The following is a 24522-nucleotide window of genomic DNA, read 5'->3' as shown; positions in this document are numbered from 1 at the left end:
TATGTGACATCTAAAATGGGGTCAGCCCAGAGCACTGCAGTGAGGCAGATAAAAATGGGCACTGAAAGGTCCCTTGTTTGTATCCCAACAGAAAGAGAAATATTTTATCTATGGATCAGTATCTTACTGGAATATTCTTTCTGTCTTCTACTCTCAGGTGTGCAGTACCTCAGGAGGCTTGATTTCATGGGGAAAATTTCACTAGTATTTTAGTGTGAATGAGTTTTATAAACTATTTCTCTAGCAGTATGTTTTTAAAAACAGAAAAAAGCAATTAGTCAAATACTAGCCTATATAAATGGGAGAAACGTTTTGGGGGCATTGAGACCGCCAGTGCTGTCCAAATCTGCTCTTATCCATGCTTCAATCTGCTTCATAATTTTTTTCCCATTGTTAATTGTGATAATTCTTTTAAAACTATATGAGAAAATGTCACATAAAAATGAGAATCTGGAATTTCCATTCGGCTTAGTGATAGCACAGTTATTTAAATTAATATTTCTACCTCCTGTCATTCTGACTCAAGCGAAGAGATTAAATATAAAAGAAAACAAAAATTTAAACAAATATTTATGTCACTTTAACAACTAATTTAAAAATAAGTGGTGATTAGTGCACACCAGCATTATTTCAATTCCCAGGTAATCACCTCTGCTTTGACAAGGCATTATTAATCACAGAAGTTAGCAAATACAGCCAAGTTCATCTTTTATGCTTGTCCATCAGATGCTACTAAAAATGTAGCTTTTGTGTTCTTTTCTTAGGAGCTAGAGCCCCTGAGCCAGTTTGATAATTTTAAGAGTTATAAATTCACGCTAGAAGTTTTGCTTGTTTGTGGAACTGCCTGACAGCAGAGATGGGATTTAATATGGACCTCTGCACTGTTTTCCGCAAGTAATATGCCAGGACAGTTGAGGAGTTACAAAATATGAAGTCACTGGCAACCATAAAAGATTATATCCTCATACTGCCTCTAGCCAAAGGCGATGCAGTTACATCCCTGGATTCTTCCTTCAGGACTTTCAAAAATTGGCGTTCTTGACCTCTTCACAATACATTTGCTGGGGAGACAGCGAGCAAAACAGTATCTTTTTCATGACTATACATTATAAAAAAGGGAAGTGGAACATTTATCGAAAGTCTATGCTAAACAATTCCCTCTTCTTGGCCAGAGGGTAAAATGATGAATAAGTCAGTGTTCTGCCCTCAAGGAGCTTTGAAGGATCTGGAAATAGGTAGAAAAATAGGCAAATAATCATAATATTTGCTAAAATATAGGTATGCATAAAGTGGAGAAAAAAGACTTGAAAAAGGCTCTGCAGAGAGGGCGGGCATTTCAGTTGGATTTGAACGTCTTGTTTGTCCAGTGAAGAAGAGGACAAAAGAGGTCCAGGCTGAATGATTAACCAAAGCAATGACACAGAGGCAGGCATGAGCACAGCTCTTTGGGGTCGTAATGAATCCTTTATGTTCCCTTGGGTGGTTTGCATTGAAACAACTCTTGGAGTGTGAGCTTACAAAGTGTCTTGAAAGTCTTGGTTGGAGTTTACTCCGTCTAGGTATTAGGTGTTGACCAAGGTTTTTGAGCTGTTGTCTGATGCGGTTTGACTGGCAAGGTAGAAGAAGGCTTGAGGGTATGAGTCCCAAAGGTTAGTGTTGACATTTGAGTAGCTTGTGCAAAATGCTGATTTTATAGTCTAGAATGAGGTATAGAAATCCATATTTTTATTTTGTTTTGTTTTGTTTTTGTGGGGGAGGGGGGTTAGGTTTATTTATTTACTTATTTATAACAGAGATACTGGAGATTGAACCCAGGACTTTGTGCATGCTAAGTACAGGATCTATGACAGCTACACCCTCCTCCCAGGAATCTGTATTTTTAAAAAGCAATCCCAGGGATTCTGATGATAATGTTTCCGAGACAACAAAGCATATATAAGAAATAATGATTTGGCATAAAATTCCAAACTCTGTTAACATCACAGCCATAGTTTGTGACAACTGGATCTGATCAGATGCTTGGTAACCAAACATACAGAATTAAACAATGTAAAAATCTAGCAGGCTATCATTGCTCAGGGTTGACTCTGATTTGTGAATATATTTTCATCCAGTTGCATTTCCTTTTCTCCAGGAGTCCTAGAAAAGGCATAACTTTAATTTTCAAATTTAAATTTATTATAAAACACTCATATGATAGTAAAGTCACAATATGATTCCAGCAAAAGGAAGGTATATATTAAGGGCTTAATGATATTAATGTCATGTGGAATTGCCCTTTTTTATTAGATGTTAACACTTCCCTTGTTCTTATCTGACAGGTCTCATTGTCATGTGTTTATTCGTCCTCACACTTCTGTTATGTAAACTGATTTTACATTTTCTTCTAATCTTAATTCAGTCTTCCTATCTTGCCTATGACTTGAAAGTTAATTACTGAGGGGAAACTTTAACTTTTATACATTTTGCTATTCAGAAAAAAGATGGATGGGTACTTTTATTAACTAAAAAGACACAGTAAAAATTTTTTTAAAATACATTAAGTGGAATTTTTCACCTACCAATAACTTAAATCAGGAGTTAGTCATTTAAAATGTTTTAAGTAATCACTGGATTGAAAAAGAAATAGGCAATGCCAACCTCATTAAACTTGGTTTTTCTACAAGTGCCATCATGTTATTCAATCAAGTAATCTATAGTGAAAGTATTGAGAGTAGTATACATATTCAAGTGAACAAGATTAATTTTGGACAGAATGGTGAAAAGTATCAAGTTTGGTCAGCAACACTTCTATTCACCCTTTCCTCAAAGGCTCACAACCTAGAGCTAATCTGTGACTGCCAGAGCACACCGGATCTCCGAACCTGCACCACCTTGGGTAGGATTACAGACAAAGAGCAGAGGGACTGACCAGTTAATGTGGCACCGAATTGGGCAAAGGTTTGGAAGTACTGAGCCTACTTAGCAAATTTTCACTTTTTTGCTGAGGCTTTCTGTAAACACAAGTCAATCTAGAGTAGATACGGTAATAGCAGGAACCCCAGGCACAAACAGAAGGCTGGACAAGGTGGGGTGCAGAAACCTACAAGGGTACCATTTTTACTCTGTTAGCATGTTGAATTCAGATGTTTCTACCCATAGGTCTACACAAATTTCAGTGTGAAAAAAGAGATGTGATGATGACTTATTTAGAACTAAAGATCATTACTTATTACTTATATCATAGCCTCATGTGATCGTGAGAGTGACTGATAGAGTAATACATATTATGTCAAAATGAATAGACATTAACATACTAAAGGGATTATATTTCTCATTGAATGGAAAGATCTGATGCAAGGCTTCCTATGATATTACTATTCTGCATATTCTATACCTTCTCCCAGCGTGCCTTCACGATGAACCAGCCAGGGCCACCAAGAATACCCAGGAGCATCTTTCAGAGTGCAGTCCACCTAGACAATACTCTCCTGAAGGTCTGAAGTACCCAACCTATTCAGTTGTATGTGGCGGTGGTCCTCTGAGGAATATTCCAAGAAGTGTATATATATTAACTCTGTCAATCCTCATATAATCCTACTAGGCTGACACATTCCAAAATATGTATGTTCAGCCCAGACCATGTGGAAATAGGTTTATGCTTAGCTTCCAACTGTTTACAAAACCTCTACACCTGTACGATTAGTAGCTATTTAAATATGTACATGTCCAAAATTTAGCCCCTGATCTTCCCACCCCATCAAAACATTATCTTTAGAGGTAAAGCCTTCCCCATTTTAGTCAATGACATACTAATCCTTCCAGAAGCTCATGTTAGAGAGTCTGAAGTCATTCTCAGCAACTCTTTTTCTCACACACCTGAGATCCGAATTTATTAGCAGATCCAGTTAACCCTAACTTTGAAATATATCTAGTGTCCAATCATTTCCCACCACCCTGACCACTAAGCCATCATCACCTCCTGCTTGCATTAATGCAGTAACCACCTAACTGGTGTCCTAGTTTCTACCCTGGCTCCTTTACAATCTCTTCTTTTTTTTAGTTATTTTTTTAAAATATATTTTTATTGACGTATAGTCAGTTTACAATGTTTTGTCAAGTTCTGGTGTACAGAAAAATGCTTCAGTCATATAACATATATGTGTGTATTCATTTGCACCTTCTTTTTCACCATAAGTTACTACAAGATATTGAATCTCTTCTTAATATATTAGTGAATGTGACGTTCTTAGTCAGATGAGGTCAAATCTCAATAACGTGCCACCTCTCTCAAAGTAGAAGCCAAAGTCCCTTGCAATGGTCTTTTAGGCCCTAGGATATCTGCTCCTCTCCTCCGTGCCTCTGCAACCTTATCTCCTGCTCTTTCCCTCCTGGCCCATGCCTCTCACTCTCACTCCTGCTGTTTCTAGGACAAACAAGGTGCATCCTCCACCTCGGGCCCTTCTGTTTTTTCTCCCTGGACCTCTCTTTCTCTGATAGCTTGTAGTCCAATGGCTCACCTGCTTACTTGTTTTTCTTAGATGCCATCTCTCAGTGAGGTCTTCCCTTACCCACACTATTAAATATTCCAGGTGGATTTGCTAGGTTTTATTTCCAACACATCTTCAAATTAGAAATGTCAAATGCAGAAAAATACAAAAGAAGAAAATAAACACCATCCATAAACTCTGCATTTGGTGTTTTTCATTTTTTAAGTGTGTATGTTTTTTTGAAATTAATATAATACTCTATATAGTTTTGTCATCTGCTATTTTCACTTTATATTTTATCCTGTACATTTTCTTCTTTTTTTCCTTAATATCCTGTACATTTTCAAGTGACATTAATAAATGTGGTTTTTTTTGGTGGATTTACTTCCCATCATACAGACATACTATAATTCAATTAATCTTTTTGTTTTACGGATGTTTAGGAGATGTAGGAGATCAATATGTATTTCTAAATGAAAACACACATTAAGAAAATATCATGTCATATTTTACAGAAGCATCAATCAATGTCAGTTCCCTCTCCCTCCCTCACAACACTGTACATAAAAATATAAAGAACAAAAAGAGAGACAAGGACATCTCAGAGATAAGAGACAGTGCAGGTTTTACGGTGGACTAATGGAGCAATCTGGAGACAGATGTGCTTATGCAGACGGAGTTGAAATGATCAGTAAGATGCCACAGTCAAGTGGTAGACAAGAGGAGGGTGTGACATCTCAGGAACTTTGTCAGGCTCAGCAGACGGGAACAAGTGGGTTTCAGAGGTATCTGCACGCTTTGGCAAAGTTTGAGAAGCTAGTCTCAGTGGGAATGTTACAAATAATCCAAATGCAGTGAAATCTCACTCTGCTACTGGAATATCACAGTCCTGAATATTTCATGCTGGTCACATGAAGGGAGAGGTAGGGAGCAGAGACTATCTCAAGGTATGTGATAAAAACGGAGAGGAGAGAGAAACCCAGGGTGGCAAAACACTTTGGATCACTGCAGAGGATTAGAGGTCACTAATGCTGGGGCTCTGCCGTCCGTAACCCCTACTTGTGAGACTGCTAGTCAGATGAACTGGTGGATCCCTGAGGAACCATAACCAGCCACATGTTCTGTTGTAAGTGGTGTCACAGCCAAAGTTCACATGAAGGAACTGTTCGCCTCTCAAAAGGCATTAAATGGGATCCAAAGCATTGACCTGCGCAACGGTTCTAAATTCTTTTTTTCTCAATTCTCACTCTCTGAAGTCTCATTCACCACAACCCCATCTCCCAAGCCCACTGTCTCTTTCTTTCTCTCTTCCCGCCTTCTCCCATCACAAAGCTTCCATCCTTCTATTCTCCTTCATTGTACAATTATGTCACTGATTGACATAGTCATTCTCCCTAAATACTTTTTATTCCATCCAGCTCTCTGATTAAATAATTCCTTGCCCTTTTATTTTTATAATGCAGTTATATACTAAATGGGCAAAGCAACATTCTAGGAAGACTTTGTGTGCATATGTACATGTGTGTGTGTGTGGATGTGAGGAACAGTTCGGTCCAGTGCTCAAGAAAGATCAAGCTGGCAGATACAGAATGACCAGGTGGGGAAGGAAGTCCACGAATGTTCCCATATTTGTCATTTCTGTCCTGTCAGAGTAGTCATTACTTGAGAAGCGATGTACTGGTTCTATTTCACCATGAGTGTTACAGAATTCCCAGTATCTGTGTGTGGTATGGTCTCCATTAGCAGCCTCTGATTTCACCCGGCTTCCACTTGACAGCTCCAAGAATAGCTCTATCTCCTCCATGAATTAATAAGAAACGGGGATTATCATGGGAAAACTGAAACGGACAAAATTGTTACAAGCTCCTTAAAGGAAGAAACCATTTCTTCTCCACAGTTTCTAACAGTACACAAAACACAGTAGGCTTCCCAGATCAAAACAACCCAGCATTTTCCTTACTCAGAGGCCAATATCTTGACACTGCAGTGATAACCCAGCTTCTCCCACCTTGGATAAATTCTGAAAGGTCTTATAATGTCTGTGGTTTGAGACTTTATAATTATGGCTGGGGCCATGCATCTTGTAGCCTCCCTTTGTTTTTTATGATTTCTGAGACTGAGGCTGAGCTTTTGTTACAGATTGCTAGCCTGTAGCAGTCAGCTAGGGAGACGAGACATCACGGAGACAGATAACAAAGAAAAATGGGTAACAAATTGGAAAAGATTAGGTAGATCCCCGGCACTATATTAAACAAGCTCTTCGGAGGTGTAACAGCCAGAAGTCTCATCTTATGTTCCTACCATTCTTTCATCTGCCAAAGGGACTTAGCTGTTTTTATACACATACATATTTTTCCTCCCGCAAGCCCTCATGCTTAAAATCAAAACAACCACGTTAACAAATAGGCACACTTCTAAAATGCCACTGTAAGCCTAAGGAATGAAAATGTGATTTTAAAATTGATGAAGGTTATAAGAAAGTGACCCCAAAGGCATTACAGTAAGTAATAAGCCTAAAATGTCTTGATGTAAAATGCTTCCATTAATTTGCCTTTGAAGTTCACACACAAAAACTACAATTCAAGATGAATGGATTCATAACATATTTTAAAAAATGGATTCCATCAACAAGATATTTCAATGGAGTTTCTTGTTGATGTACTCCTAGACAGATCTGGAAATTGAGTTATTATTTACAGAAAAAGAGAGAAATGATTTGTAGACCATTGTGTGGGTACCTATTGTATTCTGTTGCAAAGCTCTCATCAGCGAGCATATTGAAGAGTGAGTCCTAGTTTAGATATAATGCAATTTTATCATGTAGCAGGCAGCGTTCTGAGCAATTTATTTCTCAAGACAATTTTTGGAAGAAAATACTCCTGAGGTCTGAGAAGTTTCATGACTTGCCCAAAATCACCTAGTAAGTAAGTGATCAACCTGAGATTAGAGTCCAGAAATAGAGGTTCCAGACTATACATTCTGAACCAATATAATCAAGGGTCTAAACTACATTAACAGATACAAGAATAGAATCGTTAAGCAGGACAAAGGACGACAGAGCATACAAAATAAATTAAAACACACATAAGAAGACAAACATAAACTTTGTCACAATAAAGCCTCATTTTTGATAGAATTTGAGCAAATACTGAGGAAGTTCAATGGATTTTAGGAGGTCAAGAAACCATTAGGCAGATACTAACTACTATATATAAAATAGAGAAACAATAAGTTTCTACTGTATAGCACAAGGAACTATATTCAATATCTTGTAGTACTCTATAATAGAAAAGAACATGAAGACAAATATATGTATGTATTATGTATGACTGAGCTACTATGCTGTACATCAGAAATTGACACATTATAAGCTGACTATACTTCAGTTAAAAAAAAATTAGGCAAGGATGTTGAATGAGCTCCTTAACGATCACTGAGTCCAGGTCCTCTAGAGAATGGCTTGCATGGAGTTAAAAGATGACTTGGGGTCACTTGCTAAAATCTTTGATGCACAAGAGGAATGAGCAGTATTTAGCAAACGACCTCAATGAGTAGGGTGGGGGGTACTCCAGGTGAATGTCAAGAGCATTAAAAATGGTGTCCTTCCCCACCCCACTTTCCATCACCACAGAAGTATAGGTGTGTTTAGTTATAAATGATGATGGGAGGCTAAGTGAGGGCTGATCACAATTCCTAGCTTTAGGATAGGATCCAGAACAAGCAGTGCTTTATAAGAGGGCAAATCTCAATTCTAAACGCTAAAATGATAACAACAACGTTTATTGAATACTTACTATATGACAGGCACTGTTTTATACATTTTCACTTATTATCCCAATTAGTTATCATATGAGGAAAATGAGAAATAAAGGGGCTAAGCAATTACAGTTAGAAGAAATTACAGTTTAAAAAAAAACCAAACTCTTGTAGTCAAGATTCAAACATCTGTAGAAACGCAGAACTTGAGCTCAGCCACTAGGCTACACTTAGAGACAAAGCAGCAGAAGAATAATGGTGCAAAGAGAATGAAGATGCAGAGGGCTTTGCTCTGGAGCAGCGTTAGGTAAATGTTTTAGTAGGAAAAGGAGAGGGGAATGAAAGAACAATAACCTCTAATTTTTTCCTCTACAGTTACCCATTCTTATATATATATATATATTTTTTTTAATTGAAGTATAGTTGATTTACAATGTTTTTTTGTTTCTGGTGTACAGCATATTGATTCAATTTTATATATATACATTCTCTTCCACATTCTTTACCATTATAGGTTATTACAAGATGCTGAATATAGTTCCCTGTGCTATACCGTAGGATCTTGTTGATTATCTATTTTATGTATAGTAGTTAGTATCTGCGAATTCCAGACTACTAACTTATCCCTCCCTCACTTCCCCCACAGGTAACCATAAGTTTGTTTTCTATGTCTGTGAGTTTATTTTGTTTTGTTAATAAATTCATTTGTGCCTTTTTTTTTTTTAGATTCCACATGTAAGTGATATCATATGATATTTGTCTTTGTCTGACTTACTTCACTTAGTATGATAACTTCTAGGTCCGTTTATATTGCTGCAAATGGCATTATTTCATTCTTTTTTATGGCTGAGTAATAATCAATTGTGTGTGTGTATATACATATATACCCATATTACATGTGTGTATATATATATATATACACTCACACATATGTAAAAATATATATACACACACACACACACATATATATATATATATATATATATATATGCACCCCAATGTTCATAGCAGTCCATTCACATATTTTTAAAGTGGCATGTATTATACTCACTCGAAATTATGTTACTATTAATGAAACAATGTTTTTTTTTCCTCCCTCAGCTACAATGTCTGGGTCAACTGTGTGGATTAATAGAAATGATTTATTATTTCATAAGAATATTATAAAACTGCGTGATACTAATTTATCTTCCTCTACTGATTCAAACAGGCAGAACTCTGTCAATTATACAATCATAAGAACCCTTAGACATTTATTTATTCAACTAAAAATACACCATACATTTTTTCAATAAAATATTTGATATTTAAAATTATGCAACTAAATGAAATTTAGAAATGAAGAAGTGTTGGTTGCCCAACATTTTATTGCTTTTAAAATCTTTTAGTTCTTCATTGTATTTTTTCTAGTAAAGCAATTTTCTTTCTTCTGGAAAACACATTTTGGCATATGATAACTAGTAATAGTTAATTATTAACAAAATAACTAGTAACTTGGGCATATAGGTAACTCTTTTACTGCTCTATTCTACTTCTCGAGGGCAGTGTTTAAATTGATTCTATAAGAAATATTTCCGGAAAAGCTATCTGGATCAAAATCTTAGTTTAATAAAGCATGAGGAGATAGGAGAATAAAAGTCACTGATCTGAACATTTAATTTTGAGATGATTTTTCCTTTGTACATTTTTTAATCAAGTTTTTTTTCTTTCATATATTTCTCTTACTTAAACTTAAAGGAGAACTTTAAGAGAAATGTCACTGCATAATTTCCTTTCCATTTTTCCTTCCCTGCTTAGAAAGAGCACCTACAATTGCCAAAAGAATCACCTCTAAATAGAACATAATTTGTTCTTGCCAGGCAGCAAAAATTAAATAAAAGTTGCATGGGCTGCTTGCAACAATCTAGACTTGAAAGATTGCTAAGTGGGTTAGCAGCTTGATCTCCTTATTCATCTTTCCCCAGCTCGCTGTAGGGGTGCCAGCTCCCCTGCCCCAATCCTCCACTGTAACTCGCAGTCTCTCTCCTATCTGTGCTCCAAACTTCAAAATAAAAGTTGCAGAGAGAGGAACTAAAAGGAGAGGGGAGACACATGTAAAATAAAACTTCTTCTTTGCAAATGTTATGAAAGGGGAAAACTGAATAACCATTTTCCATTACTTACAAACATCTTTTCACTTCCTCACTGTCTCTAAGTGATGAGAAATTAGAGGAGAAAAGGAAAATGTAAGCTCTCTAAATTCTACTTAATTGTGCAGTTGAGTTTCATGAAACCACTTACATTGGTACATGGGAATAAACATGTGAATGGTACGGAAATCTATAAATGATGGTGGCAAAACAGGACACAGACACATACATAATCACTCTTAACCCATCAGAGAGTAAACAAACTACAGAAAAATAGAAGAGGGTAATAGTGAATGGATTTAGTATAATTTTCATTTAATTTTACATAGTTGCTTTAAACAGCAATATACAAATCAACTACGGGATGCTTTTAAAATCTTTTTACATTAATAAGGTACTCATAATTTGAGTCCATACAGAATTTTATTTGGTTTGGATGAATCCCTTAAATTGTGAAAATTTCAGTCAGCTTTTATTAATGTAGCATTTCAACTCCTACCCCTAATTCTTCCAGGCTTGGAATTATTTGTGAATCCTTACATAGCAGGATGACTTAAAACTTTAGATAGAGATACATTTATTTTTTAATTGTGGAAAAAAAAATGGAATGAAAAACTGTGGAAGATCACCAGAGGTCCTCACTGAGAGTGACTTTATATTAAAGTTTCTTGCTTTGTATTTTTTAACTTTTTTATTGTGGAAAAATATGTATCCCATCAAATTTACCATCTTAACTGTTTCTAAGTGTACATGTCAGGGGTATTAAATACATTCACATTGTTTTGCAACATTGCCACCATCTTTCCCCATAACTCTTTCCATCTTGTGAAGTTGCAACAATATAACTTATTAAATAATAACTCCCCATTCTCCCTGCACTTCCAGCCCCTGAAACCATGACTATATTTTCTGTCTTTATGATTTTCACTACTCCAAGCATTGAATACAAGTAGAATTATATGGGATGGGCTGTCTTATGACTGGCTTATTTCACTTAGCATAATTTCCTCAAGGTTCACGCAGGTTGTAGTTTATAGTCAGAATTTCCTGCCTTTTTAACGTAGAATAACATTCCATTGTATGTATATACCACATTTTGTATCCACTCATCCTTTTATAGACACTTGGGAAAGATTTATTTTTGATTATATTACCTTTATTGGATTTTCTGTGACTGTCATCCAATTTAAATACAGTGTGTAGCTCATATTACAATGTTTTTCCTATAAGAAAGACATTATTCATTTCTAAAGGTCTCCAATTCCAAAAACTCTCCATGTCAAAAATGTTAGGAGTTACTACGTCAAAGAAAAGCTGATCATTCTGATTGCATGGCCTTTGTCCATTCTGTCTGAACAATGCGAAAATCTTTTTCATAATATCAGCAACTTTTGGTTAAGTAACGATTTATATTTTTTCATGAAAATTTCCATAGTGAAAAGGCTTGTTAAAATTCACTTTAAAATAAGTTTCAGACAAACAATAAAATCTGATGGCTTCCCCTAACTGAACAATTTGAACCCCAGAGACCTACTATTTCATAAAATTCTGATCTTTTCAACCATTCACTGGAAGAGAGCAAGTCCTTATTGCTGAAGATTACTCTCAGCAACCTCGAGTGGGGCTCTTAAGAGCAACCTTACAGAATTTCTGTAAGAGTTAGAAATAGGGTTTGTTAAGTGCCTGTGATATTCTGGGCCCAAAAGGTCACAGGTCTTTAAAGCATTGCTGTAGGTATTGATGCAATCAGTGACAGAAGTTTCACGTAAGAACAGAGAGCTGCATCTTCACTAAGAGGGGACTTGTATTTGGCAGTCGCTCATGTGCGGCAAGTCTGTGTATTCTACACCAATTCTGAACCAGAACATGGGCTGAAATGTATCAGTCATAATGGGCTTTGCTAATCATTTTACTGGCATGGAAGTCTGGTACCAGATCCGAGCTACTTACACCCGTCCCGGGATCAATCAGAGAACTCTGAAGATAGGCAGCTTCCCATCCTTAAATCCAACTTGCTCAGGGAGAATCTCTGGGAGAAGATTCTGACAAATGTCCAAGTTTGGAAAACATTAATCAACTTATCAACGGACATCAGGAACCTTGCCCTTTTGTGATGGTAGACCATGACACACATCTCTGCTGTTTCCTTCCAACAAGCTATGGTCATGAAAATTTATTTGAAGGTAGAAAAACTGAATATTTTTAAAGAGCTACAACAATATGCTTGTGGAATACAGAGAAGTTAATCTTTGAGGCAGAAACTTAGTTTACTTTCAGAGGGCAAAAGAGGCTTAATCGGCAAGCCCTTAAGCAAAATAGAGGCAAGGGCTATCCATTATGCTTGAGGAAATCTTGAGTGCAAGAAGCTAACATGAATGCAGATGCTAAGTACACTATTTAATAATTTAAATGAAAAATGTGAGCCAAATATCATCCTGAAGATATTTTCCTCTATAAATTTTAAGTTAAATTGCCCTGTCTCTAAAGAGGTTATTCTTTTTTGAGTTGTGTATGTGCCTGTGTGTGCATGTGGGTATGTGCGTGTGCGTGTGTGTGTTAATTCACTATTTGCCCCAGAGGAGACTAGGGACCACAATCAGATCTTAGCATGTATGATGCGTAGGCTTAATTTTCTCTTTGTATCATTGCAGAGAGAAACGATAAGCACTGTGCTGGGCTTAGCCCAGCATCACCTCCACAAGGCTGTTGATGATCACACGTGGTGCTAGTGTACTTAGCTGACTGTCAGATTTTCTAGAATTTTCAGAGCTGGTTGTTAAAAACAGTCGTTACTGAATATTAAAGTACATAAACCCACAATTAAATTTTATTAAAAAAAAAGGCAACATATACTTAAAATTCATTATTTCCTGATTAGTTCACATCCAATGAATCCATATGCTGGAGATACTACCTAAATGCATGCTAAGTGTATATCTCTTCCAAAATCCGCATTAGTTGCTAAAAAGGGCCAATGTTGGGAATGTTTAAACCATGAAAATCAGCAAAATCTACAAATTGGGGTGTCTTCCTATCTAGTCTTTGAAAAAAGGTTATTAAATATTTATCAGCACAGTACTGACATGGTATGATTTTAGACTGATAAAATGATGCTTTGGGAAATGCACTATTAAATCTTTTTGAGGGGAGCCACATTATATTCTGTGCCTGGAGTGGGCATTTTCTTATGTAACAAATTGCTCTTTCTACTAATTCAGAAACAGAAAAGGAAATGAGTTGCCACCCGGAGAAGGGGCCGAAAGCCCAGGAGACAATAAAGCGGTCTGTCCTTAAGTTTTGGAAATGGTCAGAGGGCCCCAGCAGCGAGGGATATCCTGACCTGTCACACAAGAGCAGGCACACAAAAGTCAAGTTTGGGCCTCTTTGCCCCCAGTAACCACTATTATTATTAGTATTAGTAGTTAATAACTAATCTCCTTCATGCTTTAAGAAAACCGGGGGTACGGTGGATCTTAAGAGCAGCTGAGGGAGTGCCTAGCACAGCTGTGAGGTTTACTGGAGTTATTTGCAGCAGAGGCTGGGGTCGGCAGTCAGAGGATAAAGTCAGAGTGGAGACATTATGGGATTTATTCCAGATTTTAGGTGATTTATATGTAAAAGGAAAGTGGAAACTCATTTATAATCATAAACTGTTGAGACCAATGTATATATATATATATGTGTCTGTGTGTATACATACATTTATATAATATGTTTACTTTATATTCATGTATTATATACAAGTGTGTATATATGTATATATGATTTGCAATAAAAATAGCACATGAAATGCGTGTTAAATATGAGAACTGAGATAAGCTACGAAAGGTCTATTATGAGAGAATTCTGTTCTGCCGCTTAGGGTTGAGGTGAAGTTCCCCTAAGGAACAGCCTGTCACTTTCTAGAAAGCAAAGATCATATTTATTTTATATACAAGTACTATTTGATGGAAAAGTTCACTGAAAGGAAACTATTGCATATGATGAAAATAAAGATCTGTCATAAAAATTTACTCAAAAAGTGACACAGTGCACTCATCCCAGGAAGATAAAAAACACGAAGACCAAGTAGGCAGGTGTACTGTACTTGCACCTTGTAACACTCCTACATAAAAGCTTATCCTGGCGTGAATTTCTGTCAACCTGGAAATCCTCTCCTTAGAAATATGGCGATAAAGGCCTTCTCAGATATGGGTCAGGTTCAAGTCCTTACTCTCCCATTAACAGCAGTAAAAAGATGGCAGATTGGCTCCTTGCTCTTACTTTTTAAAAGTACATTCCTGGATTCTGCTAGATCTGTTTGCTAATATTTTGTTTATAATAATTGCATTTGAATTCGTAAGTGATCTTTAGTTCTTTTGTTTTCTGTTTTGTTACATTAGATTCATGAAGAATTTAATTTAAAATCTTTTTTTTAAAAAACTATCTTTTGGGTTCATGCAGATTCATTTATCCTTCCTAAGGTTTTTCATATTTTTCTATTTCCCTAATTAAGATTTTTATCTTAAACCTCTTTTCAAAACAATATGCATGATTCGATACTGACTGCAGTTATATAAAAGTGGATACGTGCATATAAAATACACAGAAACTGAAGCTGTACTGAAATGCACTGTGGTTAAACTTTCTTGCTACTTCATTTTTTAATGTACTACAGAATTCCAATCTTCAAAGACTGTCTATATTTTATATAACTATTTTAACATTAAAAGAGAAATAACAGTTAATAAACTAAGAAAATCAGGTTTAACACTATTTTGACGTTTGATTCTTTTCTAGTTCAATGAAGTGATCTCTACAGGATACAGCATGCAATGTCAGTTAGGAGCAGGCACTTATTAAGATACGGAAGAGTCATTAAAAGAAAAAATGTAGTTTTAAGTTTTATTAATGGTCTTAATGCAGGCGGAACATCTGGTTTAAACAAATGATTAGTCCTCGAATTATGTTTGTGAATTTAATGCTTTTTTATGAATCTGCCAATTCCCCCACACTCTCACTTCTGTCATTAGCTGTTATTTGGTTTCAGAAAACAACTGAGGTAGAGAGGTGCATCTGGTGTAAACTAAAGAAAACCTTAGGATCTGGAGCACCTGAGGGGCGTTCCTTTCAGTGTCTCAGTGGAATCAAGCTGTGTGATATTACCTTCTGGTGGCTGAAATATATGTGAAACAGAAACATAATAAAATGTCAACTAATTTATATGTAATAAAAATATGTGTCATATACTGTAAAAATAATTCTGTCCACTTATGGTCAATTCATATTAAAAACCATAATCAGAAGACATTTGATTCCTTTACTATAAAATCACTCAGATTTTGACCCATATTAACTCATTTATTTCTCATAATAACCCTAGGAAGTTGATAATATAAGCTCTTGGCCAAGAATCTATGTGTGATCTTTCAAGTCTGACCAAAGGCTTCACCTGGCTGGCATCTCAGAGGAAAGTCCTCCCTGTCCCTGAGGTGATGCACAGTCAACGCACTGTGGTCTCTGAAGGAGCTGCAGTCAAGGAGGACTCAGGACTGACTCCCTGACAAGCCATGTTCTTAAGCATATTGGCATTCCTACCTCAGTTGCCTCCAGCTGCTTGCTTTATCTAGTGCCTTTGAAAGAGGCTTTCCTTGGGTGCCTTTGCTGAAATGTCCTTATTGGGCTGGAAAAAACCTTGAAGACGTTTTTCTCTACTCTGACTCATTACTTAGCACTTTCCTGCTCTCAGCCCTTTCCCCTCTCCTTCTCACCCACCTGCCTTCTGGTCCCCAGATCCATAAAACCCCAGGACACTTTGCATGGGGCTCCCTCAGCAGTGAGACAATTCCCTGTGTTTGTCTTGTTCAATCTAATCCATCTGACCCTCTCCTGGAGCTGTTCCATGGTGAAAAATGGCACAGTGGAAGACTGCGCACTTTGTCCAGTGTGCTTCTTGCTTATACTATTGCAGTAAGTGATCACAAGCTTGACTGTTACCTTCTTACTGGTTCTCTGTCTTAGTTGGCCACTGTGAAACCTAGGAGCTCAGCTCAGCTCAGCTCTTGACAGTCTCCTTTTATAGTTGTGGAGGTACTGAGAGCATAAGTGACTTGCCCAAGGTCAAATAACTAGTAAGGGGCATTGTTAGATTTCAGATAAGCCCGTTTGGCTCCTAAATCCATTCTCTTAAGAGTTATAGTTAATATACAATCTTACAGTTACTACACAAAGTTATAGTCATTATACAATCTTATAGTTAATATATAACCTTGAAAAATATCATTGTCTATTTTTCCATATTCAGATTCTAATGTTCTTCTATTTACTGAATTTTTAGAGGGCAACTAATTTCCACCATCTCAACATTCTTGTGGTGATGAGTGTTATTATAGTGCTCTAGGCAAGTGAAACATCTTTCACTATGTGACTTTTTCACTTGGTGGGGTAGTTTGATGACTAACCCCTATTGATGTAGCTATTCAAGAACATTCTAATGTTAGCTAAGTCTTGCTGGGGATCTGTACGAGAAAAAAGACACTCATCTCTCCTTTACCCGGCTCAAGTTTAGATTGAGATAGCTCAGGTATTTTGAAGAATACAGTTTGGTTACAATTATTCTGAAATCACATATTTTTTAAAGGAGTAGCATCATTTTTTAAAATTGTTTTTCCAGAGACTTCAAACATTTTCCTCATTGTTTCAATTATAGCTCAAAGGTTATGTCAATAAAACGCCAGACTAGTCTTGAAAAAGATTGTGTTTTTTTGCATTAAGAATTAATATTGTACTAAAAATCAAAAGCATACAGAAAGAAATACCTTGCAAAATATTACTTAAGAATCAAATATTCTTTTTTTTAACCACCTTTATTGTGATATGATTCCTATAGAGTAAACTACACATATTTCAGATATATAATTTGATGGATTTTGGCAAGAATCAAATATTCTTAACTTCTTTTTCAGCATTGTGTGATTTGAACATATTTACAATAATTACACAAATCAGTGTCTCTAGACACTAAAGGAAGATTAGACATATGTATGTTATCTTATAATTATTATAAATATAATAAATATAGAGCATAAGTGTAATGAATAGAAATTGTGTTATTTAAAATTATGTAAGTATAAATAAGATTAATTACATAGATGTATGTTGCCATTTTTATCTAAAAAAGACTTGAAATGTATAAGCTACCTGTCTGTGGATTACAACTTACTTCTCAGACCCATTTGTTTTAATATAACTGATGGATAGAAGAAAATATATCTTGGATTCATCTAATTTTCCTATTTATGACCTAATCTATTTCATTTATGTATCTATTTATTCAGTATATATCTGTTATCCATCTATCATGTGCTGAAACAGAGGACAGAATGATGAATTGGGCCTTGCCCACAAGGACTTTTTATTTCAGAGTGAGATGGAACGTCAGGGTTCAGCCCTGGTCGTTCTGGGGTAACACGGGAAAAGTTTCCTAATCTAGCCTGTAGAAGAGATGACAACTGATGAGTGTCAAAGTATGAATAAAATTTAGCCCGTAAACGGAAAAGGAAGAGCAGTGCAGGCAAAGAAACTGTAGGAACTATTCCGTACAGGAAAAAAATAAGCAGGAATCTGCTGAAAACTCCAGGCCTTTGGTTTTGTTTAGAATTGACCCGACATTAGTCAGCTGCAGTGACAGTGTTTTAGACAGGGTCACGGTGAGATTTCCATTAAATAGAGCTCTTGCTGGCATTTTGTCAGGTGGAGTTGTCAGGACTAGAGGCAAGGAGCCTAGTTAAGCACAGAGGCTCTTAACCAACGATCCCTGGACCCCAAAAGAGGCTATGGATAGAATTTAAGAAGTTCTTGAACTTAACTGGGGAAATGTTACATTATTGTTCACATTAATCTCTTATGAAAAGTATGATTTTCATCAAATATGAATACAAGGACCAAACCCCAGGAATGCTGGCAGTACCAGTCACGTTGTAACCACACTGCACAGTTACACTGTAACCAACAGAAACCATAGATGTATTCATGTTACATTACAGTTGTAAGTTTTATTTAAGACATTTATTTCAATTGTGCTAAAAACACAATGCAAAATTTATCATTATAGCTATTTTTAAGTGTACAGCTCAATAGTGTTAAGTATATTTACGCTGCTGTGTAACAAATCTGTAGAGCTTTTTCCATCTTGCAAAACTGAAACTCTACACTCATTAAACAGCAATTCTCCTTTTCCCAAGTCTCCCAGCCCCTGGTAAACACCATTTTTCTTTCTGTTTCTCTGACTTTGACTACTTTAGATACCTCATATAAATGGACTTATACAGTCTTTTTGTGACCAGCTCATTCTGCTTAGCCTAATGCTCTCAAAGTTCATCCATGTTGTAACCTGTGTAATAATTTCCTTCCTTTTTCAAACTGAATAATGTTCCACTGTACATATATTCCACTCTGTATTTATCCATTCATTCATTGATAAATATTTGGGGTACTTGCACCTCTTGGCTGTTGTGAATAATGCTACTATGAATATAGGTGTACAAATACCTCTTTGAGATCCTGCTTTCAATTCTTCTGGGTAGATACCAATAAGTGGGATTGATATATGATACGCTACTTTTATTTTTAACTTTTAAGGATCCACCATACTATTTTCCATAGCAATTACAGCATTTTACAATTACATCAAGAGTGTGAAAGGGTAGCACTTTCTCCACATCTTTGCCAACATTTGCTATTTTGTTGTTGAATTGCAAAAGTTCTTTATATATTCTGGATATTAAACCCTTATCAGATAAATGATTTAAAAAGATTTCCTCCTGTTCTGTAAGTTGTCTTTCACTCTGTTGTGTCCTTTGATGCACTCAAATTTTTTAGTTTGATTTTTTAATTTTTGCTTTTGTTGCCTGTTCTTTTGGTGTCATAACCAGAATAATTCACAAATCCAATGTCATGACATTTTCCTCTATATTTCATTTTAGGAGTTTTGTGGTTTGGGGTCTTACATTTAGATCTTTAATCCATGTTGAGGTAATTTTATATTTAGCATAAGATAAAAATCTAGCTTTAATTTTGTGCATGTGGATACTCAATTTTTCCAAAACCACCTGTTAAAGTGATTTTCCTTTTTAAAATAATATTTATGCCAATCACTGCTTCAAACTGCATTACACATTAATCCCACTAGTAAAATTATTTATTTAATATACTAATAAATTAGCATATTACTGTCACATATCTATTTTTAAAGTATATCACTAAATGTACTTCAATATAATTTATTTTTATTATAATCCTTTATAATTTATTTTATAAATGTATTGATTTTAAGCATTTATGATATAAAATACTTACTTTATGCCTATTTAGTTATTTTAAAATATTATGAAAAGGGGGCTATGGGTTTCACCAGACTGCTACAAGGGTCATGGCTTCAAAAAATATTAAGAATTCAAAGATTGTTCCAGTAACTCATGCAACAGATGAACTCTTCAACTAGAGCAATGGTAATACAAAGAAATATGTAGAATGATGGAATAGGCAAATTGAGCATGATTGAGTAATTAAATAAATACCAAGAACAAAAGAGAAGGTGAAGTCAATAATGTCTACCAAATTTTAACTTGTATGATTTGATTGGTTGGTGATGTGTGTAGTTCTAGGACTCAGTGTGGAAACCGAATTTAAAAACCATGAGGACTGCCAGTAATCAACCATGAGGAAAGGGTAAATCAAGAAACTAAATCAGGATAAAGTCAGGGAAACCAATATTCAAAGACCAGCCAATTCATTATTATCAGCTATGGTGTCATGTACTGTATATAATGTGTCAGTAAATAGAATTAGTATGTAAAGAATAAAAGCTCAATAAGCAATTGGTAGTTAATTTGTAAAGAACCATTCGTTATGATTTGATGCTGCATTTGTAGTTTTTGCACCTGAAATCATTTGCATGCATGCAAAAAAATAAAAAAAGCTACAGTTGCCTAATTATAGACACAAGTATCCAAATTTGCCCTGAAAAGAATAGCACAAAGAGACATGATCTGTGAAAATGTAGCAAATCCTTCAGACCTTCCCTGTTCCGCATCCTGGAAGGCTGGTGGACAACTATACTCCCTTTAGCTTCTGTCTTGGGCTTTATTCATAGCTGATTTCATTCACGCTGTATAGGCTAGTAACTCTAACCAGCCGAAAGCCAGTAGGCTTTTCCTCTTACCTAAACATTACGATATTCCCCTCACATATAAAATGTACCATAGTATGGGCAAACAGAAACTGGAAGCCATTTCTGAAGCATATTGTTTGCCTTGTTATTGTGAACAGATTCAATTTTTCATTCACATGTAATTTTACAAAGTATGCAACTTGAACACTGTAAAGATGGTATCTCATACAAATTTCTGCTTAAAGGTAACAAGCAAATTATGTTACTTTACTTTAAAAAAAAAGTTTTAGTCATTTATTAAAAATGCAGCTGCCAGCTTGGATCAAATATATTCATATTTCTCCAACATACCATTAGGACCATCACGAAATTTAATAATTGTCCTTTGGAGTTTGATTTCCTACAAAAGTGCTATAACACAATCAGTACCATTGCAAATAATTATGTAACTGTGTGAACATTGCTATGATTTCAGGTGGGAAACATATAATAATAGACGAGAAATATAAAACCCAGGCTAACACTTGACAAATACTCTGTTCTCATACAAATGCCAGTAATAATAAATGTGGGGACAGCATCGCCTGCTGCATGAAAATGAAACAGATTCCAGGCAGAATCATTTTCAAAGGTTTTAATGATAGTTCAAATATTATTTGCTTATCATTTAATCACATTGAACACTTTGAACCTAATAAATCCTTTGTGGTAGGAATAATATACACTATAAGAATGGGAAGTTGGGTAGTTTAATAGGCTAATGACTAAAACCAAAATGTAACATATACTTCTTTTGTATGAAATCTATATTTCTCCACTCTATTTATAGTGTTTAGAATTGTCATAAAGTATTACCATGAAGGTTTTAGGGGTGAATGAAGGCTTAGGAATTCTAAAATGTTCACTAGTTTTTTGTTTTTGTTTTTTTTTTAAAATATTACAGTGAATGGGAAAGTATATATTTTGTCCCACTACTTTTTCCTCAGTGGTTTATGAGTCACAAAGAGTTGAAACAGCAGTTGCACACCAGCCTTAAGTTTATGGACAATGAGTCACATGTTTAGACATCAGAAATATGGTAAAGTAATTTAGATTTAGCAAACGGGCTCAGGTTAAGAAAATGAAAATTTGTAAAAGGGAAGTATCATTCTATAAAGAGAGTTAATTAGAAGTAAAAGATTGTTTTGTCATATATCACTAAACATTTTGGTGGATGCAAGAAAAATTCAAAATACTATTAATGGCATGATAAACATAAGCTGTTCAATTTCACAAGAAACAGAAGAATATTTTGAGACATTAAAAGGGATAATGCTACTCACATCCTGAGCTGCCATTTGTTGACACCAGAGTCAGGTTGGAAGGCCATGGATTCCGAACAATGTCCTGCCAATGAATTGTGTCTGTATAACAAAGAAATTTGTTCTGGTCTACGTAGACTCCGCCATTTAGGATTTCTGTGTTAAAACAAGCAAACAAAGAGATTTGTTGTCAAAGTTTTTGATGATGGAAAGGTAGTCAATAAAAATGATTTACTCTAAGCTGTTTTCAGTGTTAAACTACAGTTACTTTAATACCCAAGTTATCTTTAAAAATATCTTTTACTGAGTCACACAGATTGCAGAAATTTGAAAACATTGAACAATACAAAGAAAAACAACTACTCAAAAAATCACTCAGAGAGAAACACTCTTCGCTTTTTGGTATATAGATGCTATCAGTCTTCTTTCTGTTTCATTTCCACTGAAATTGGAATAACGTTGCATATAATGGGGTCGGGGGGAGGGTGTAGCTCAAGTAGTAGAGCACATGCTTAGCAGGCACGAGGTCCTGGGTTCAATCCCCAGTAGCTCCATTAAAAAAAAAATAACAATAAATGAATAAATAGACCTAATGACCCTTCCAAAAATAAAAATGTAAAATTAAAATAATTGCATAGAATGTTTCATAACCTGCTAGTTTTGTTAATATTGAAAGGTGAGTATTTAATGGCATTTAAATATTATTCTACATTATTTCTAGTAAGAATATGATATGCCAGGTTATAACATAAATGGTCTTTATGTAACCAGTCTCCTCAGTTGGTAATTTAACTTATTTATGTCTGATTAGTTTTTTAAATATTTTTGTCTATATTTAACACTCGAAGATTGTGAATAATTTTAAAACTTTTTGTACACATTGTCAGATTTCTCCTAAAAATATTGTTTCAGTCAATGTGACATTGACTGGAGTCAGTTAGGTAAGTAATTAGCACAAAATGGAAGCTAAAATTAATGCTTCAATCACAAAAGTGTTCTATGTTCATCTCAAATGCAGTCAATAGAATCACCAATTATTCTTTAAAAACAACACAAAGCAAGATATAATAAAAACCCTATAGTTCACTGGAACAAGGGCATGACTGCGGGATAAAATGCACTAAAGCCAATTTTTACTTGATTCTCTATTTTATAACACTGGCCTTAATCAGCTAGCGTGTCCCCTCTGAACAATGGGGGTGATCATGTCTACAGATTCTCATTCAGATAGCTTTATGTTATCCAGAAAAAAAGTAGATATTTCTCTGAAAATACCATTCCTTTCATTTGAAGAAATTGGTTAGACACACACAGAGCATCTTTCTTACCCATATATAACCCGTAACTGCCATATTTTTTCCTCTTGTCTAATGCAAAAGCACATCAAGAGAAATCATGTATCAGTCCACAACACATTCAGATACAAGTAACAAAAACCCAATTACCAGTAATTTATATAGATAGGCAATGATTTTTCTCATGTAGTAAGAAACCTATAGGAGGCAGTTGTGGATATTAATTTAGTCTCTGCATTACCCACAACCTGCTATGCATGTTGACTATACTCAGTCCAGGCAGAAGGTGGCTGCTGTATCTAGAGGTGTCTGTCTGAATCTAAGGCAAAGTAAAACAGAAGAGCAACCAGGGGGCTTCCTCCTGGTGAGTCTCCAACACACTATCTTGGAAAAAGATGCTTTCCCCAAGGGTTATGTCTGCATTTCATTGGCCAGAACAATATCCCATGGTCATTCCTACTGCAAAAGAGGCTGAATGAGCAAGTATTCAGGTGGACGTATTGTTACTTGAACAAAATCCAAACATGCAGGGGTGTCAGTGGGAAAGAAGAGGGATATGCTATTGGGAAGGCAACCAGCTCTGTCTCCCATGGTGGCCTTAAGAAAATCATCTCTCCTGTGCAGTATCCCAAGCTAAACCTCTAAGAGTCCCCTTACACCAAAAAGGGACAAAAAAGAATGAAAGGGACATGTGACACCATAAAAAAGGTATTTGTGGAAGTAAGATTGGTGGTCACACATAAAGTGCCTTACTGAGCTGCATGTATAAAATCCTCCAGATTAAGTTTGACATTGCAGGGCTTTCCACATTTAAAACCAATTCCATTTCCATCATTAATCCTTTCACTGACTATTGGTCCCATTTTATCAGGTTAAGGGAAAAAAAAAGAAAAGAAAACAAAAAGAAATTAGATCATCTCTCTACTTCCAAAACCCAGTTCATTATTTTTCATAACCTAACTATAGAACCTCCATCAAAGCAGAAGGGAGATATAAGACATAAGAAAGATTGTGAAAATGGATTTCGACATTAATGTTTGGCATTAAGTTTCTATCTAAGAAATGTGACAATCTCACACTAATAGCTTTCTCATGAGATATTAGGTGATGCTCCTCTGCTCCAGGAATAATTCTTCATTAAGTGACAAAGAAAGGAGATTTTGACTGCTATCCAGGAAACGAAGGTTATTTTTCAGTCTACATTTGCAAAAGTTTAACTTGAAAAAAAAAATGAAGAGAGAAGGTAATAGCTCAAACATTGTAGAAAGTATATTTTTCAGGAGTCACATTTTAATTCAAATAGTTCATACTGAAGGAACACAGTATCCATCTACAACTTCCTATCTAAAAATATTCAAATAGAATCAGATTATATTATACTGAATAATAATCTCATCAAATCTCTTTCTTCAGCAAAATTAA

General features: G+C 35.4%; 1 protein-coding gene across 2 annotated transcripts in view; it reads right to left on the bottom strand.

Annotated features, from left to right (window-relative positions):
* Positions 1-24522, bottom strand: part of ERBB4 (erb-b2 receptor tyrosine kinase 4) — a 987764-nt gene that overhangs the window by 293799 nt on the left and 669443 nt on the right. For both annotated transcript variants that reach the window (XM_031678247.2, XM_031678250.2), the window contains exon 4: positions 21827-21961. In XM_031678247.2, the coding sequence (XP_031534107.1) occupies positions 21827-21961 (135 nt within the window). The remainder of the gene's footprint in view (positions 1-21826; positions 21962-24522) is intronic.

Source organism: Vicugna pacos, chromosome 5 (genome assembly GCF_048564905.1).
Source record: "Vicugna pacos chromosome 5, VicPac4, whole genome shotgun sequence".
Taxonomy (NCBI): Eukaryota; Metazoa; Chordata; class Mammalia; order Artiodactyla; family Camelidae; genus Vicugna; species Vicugna pacos.
The sequence above is the reverse complement of the archived record's forward strand: the minus strand, read 5'-3'. Positions and strand labels throughout refer to the sequence as shown.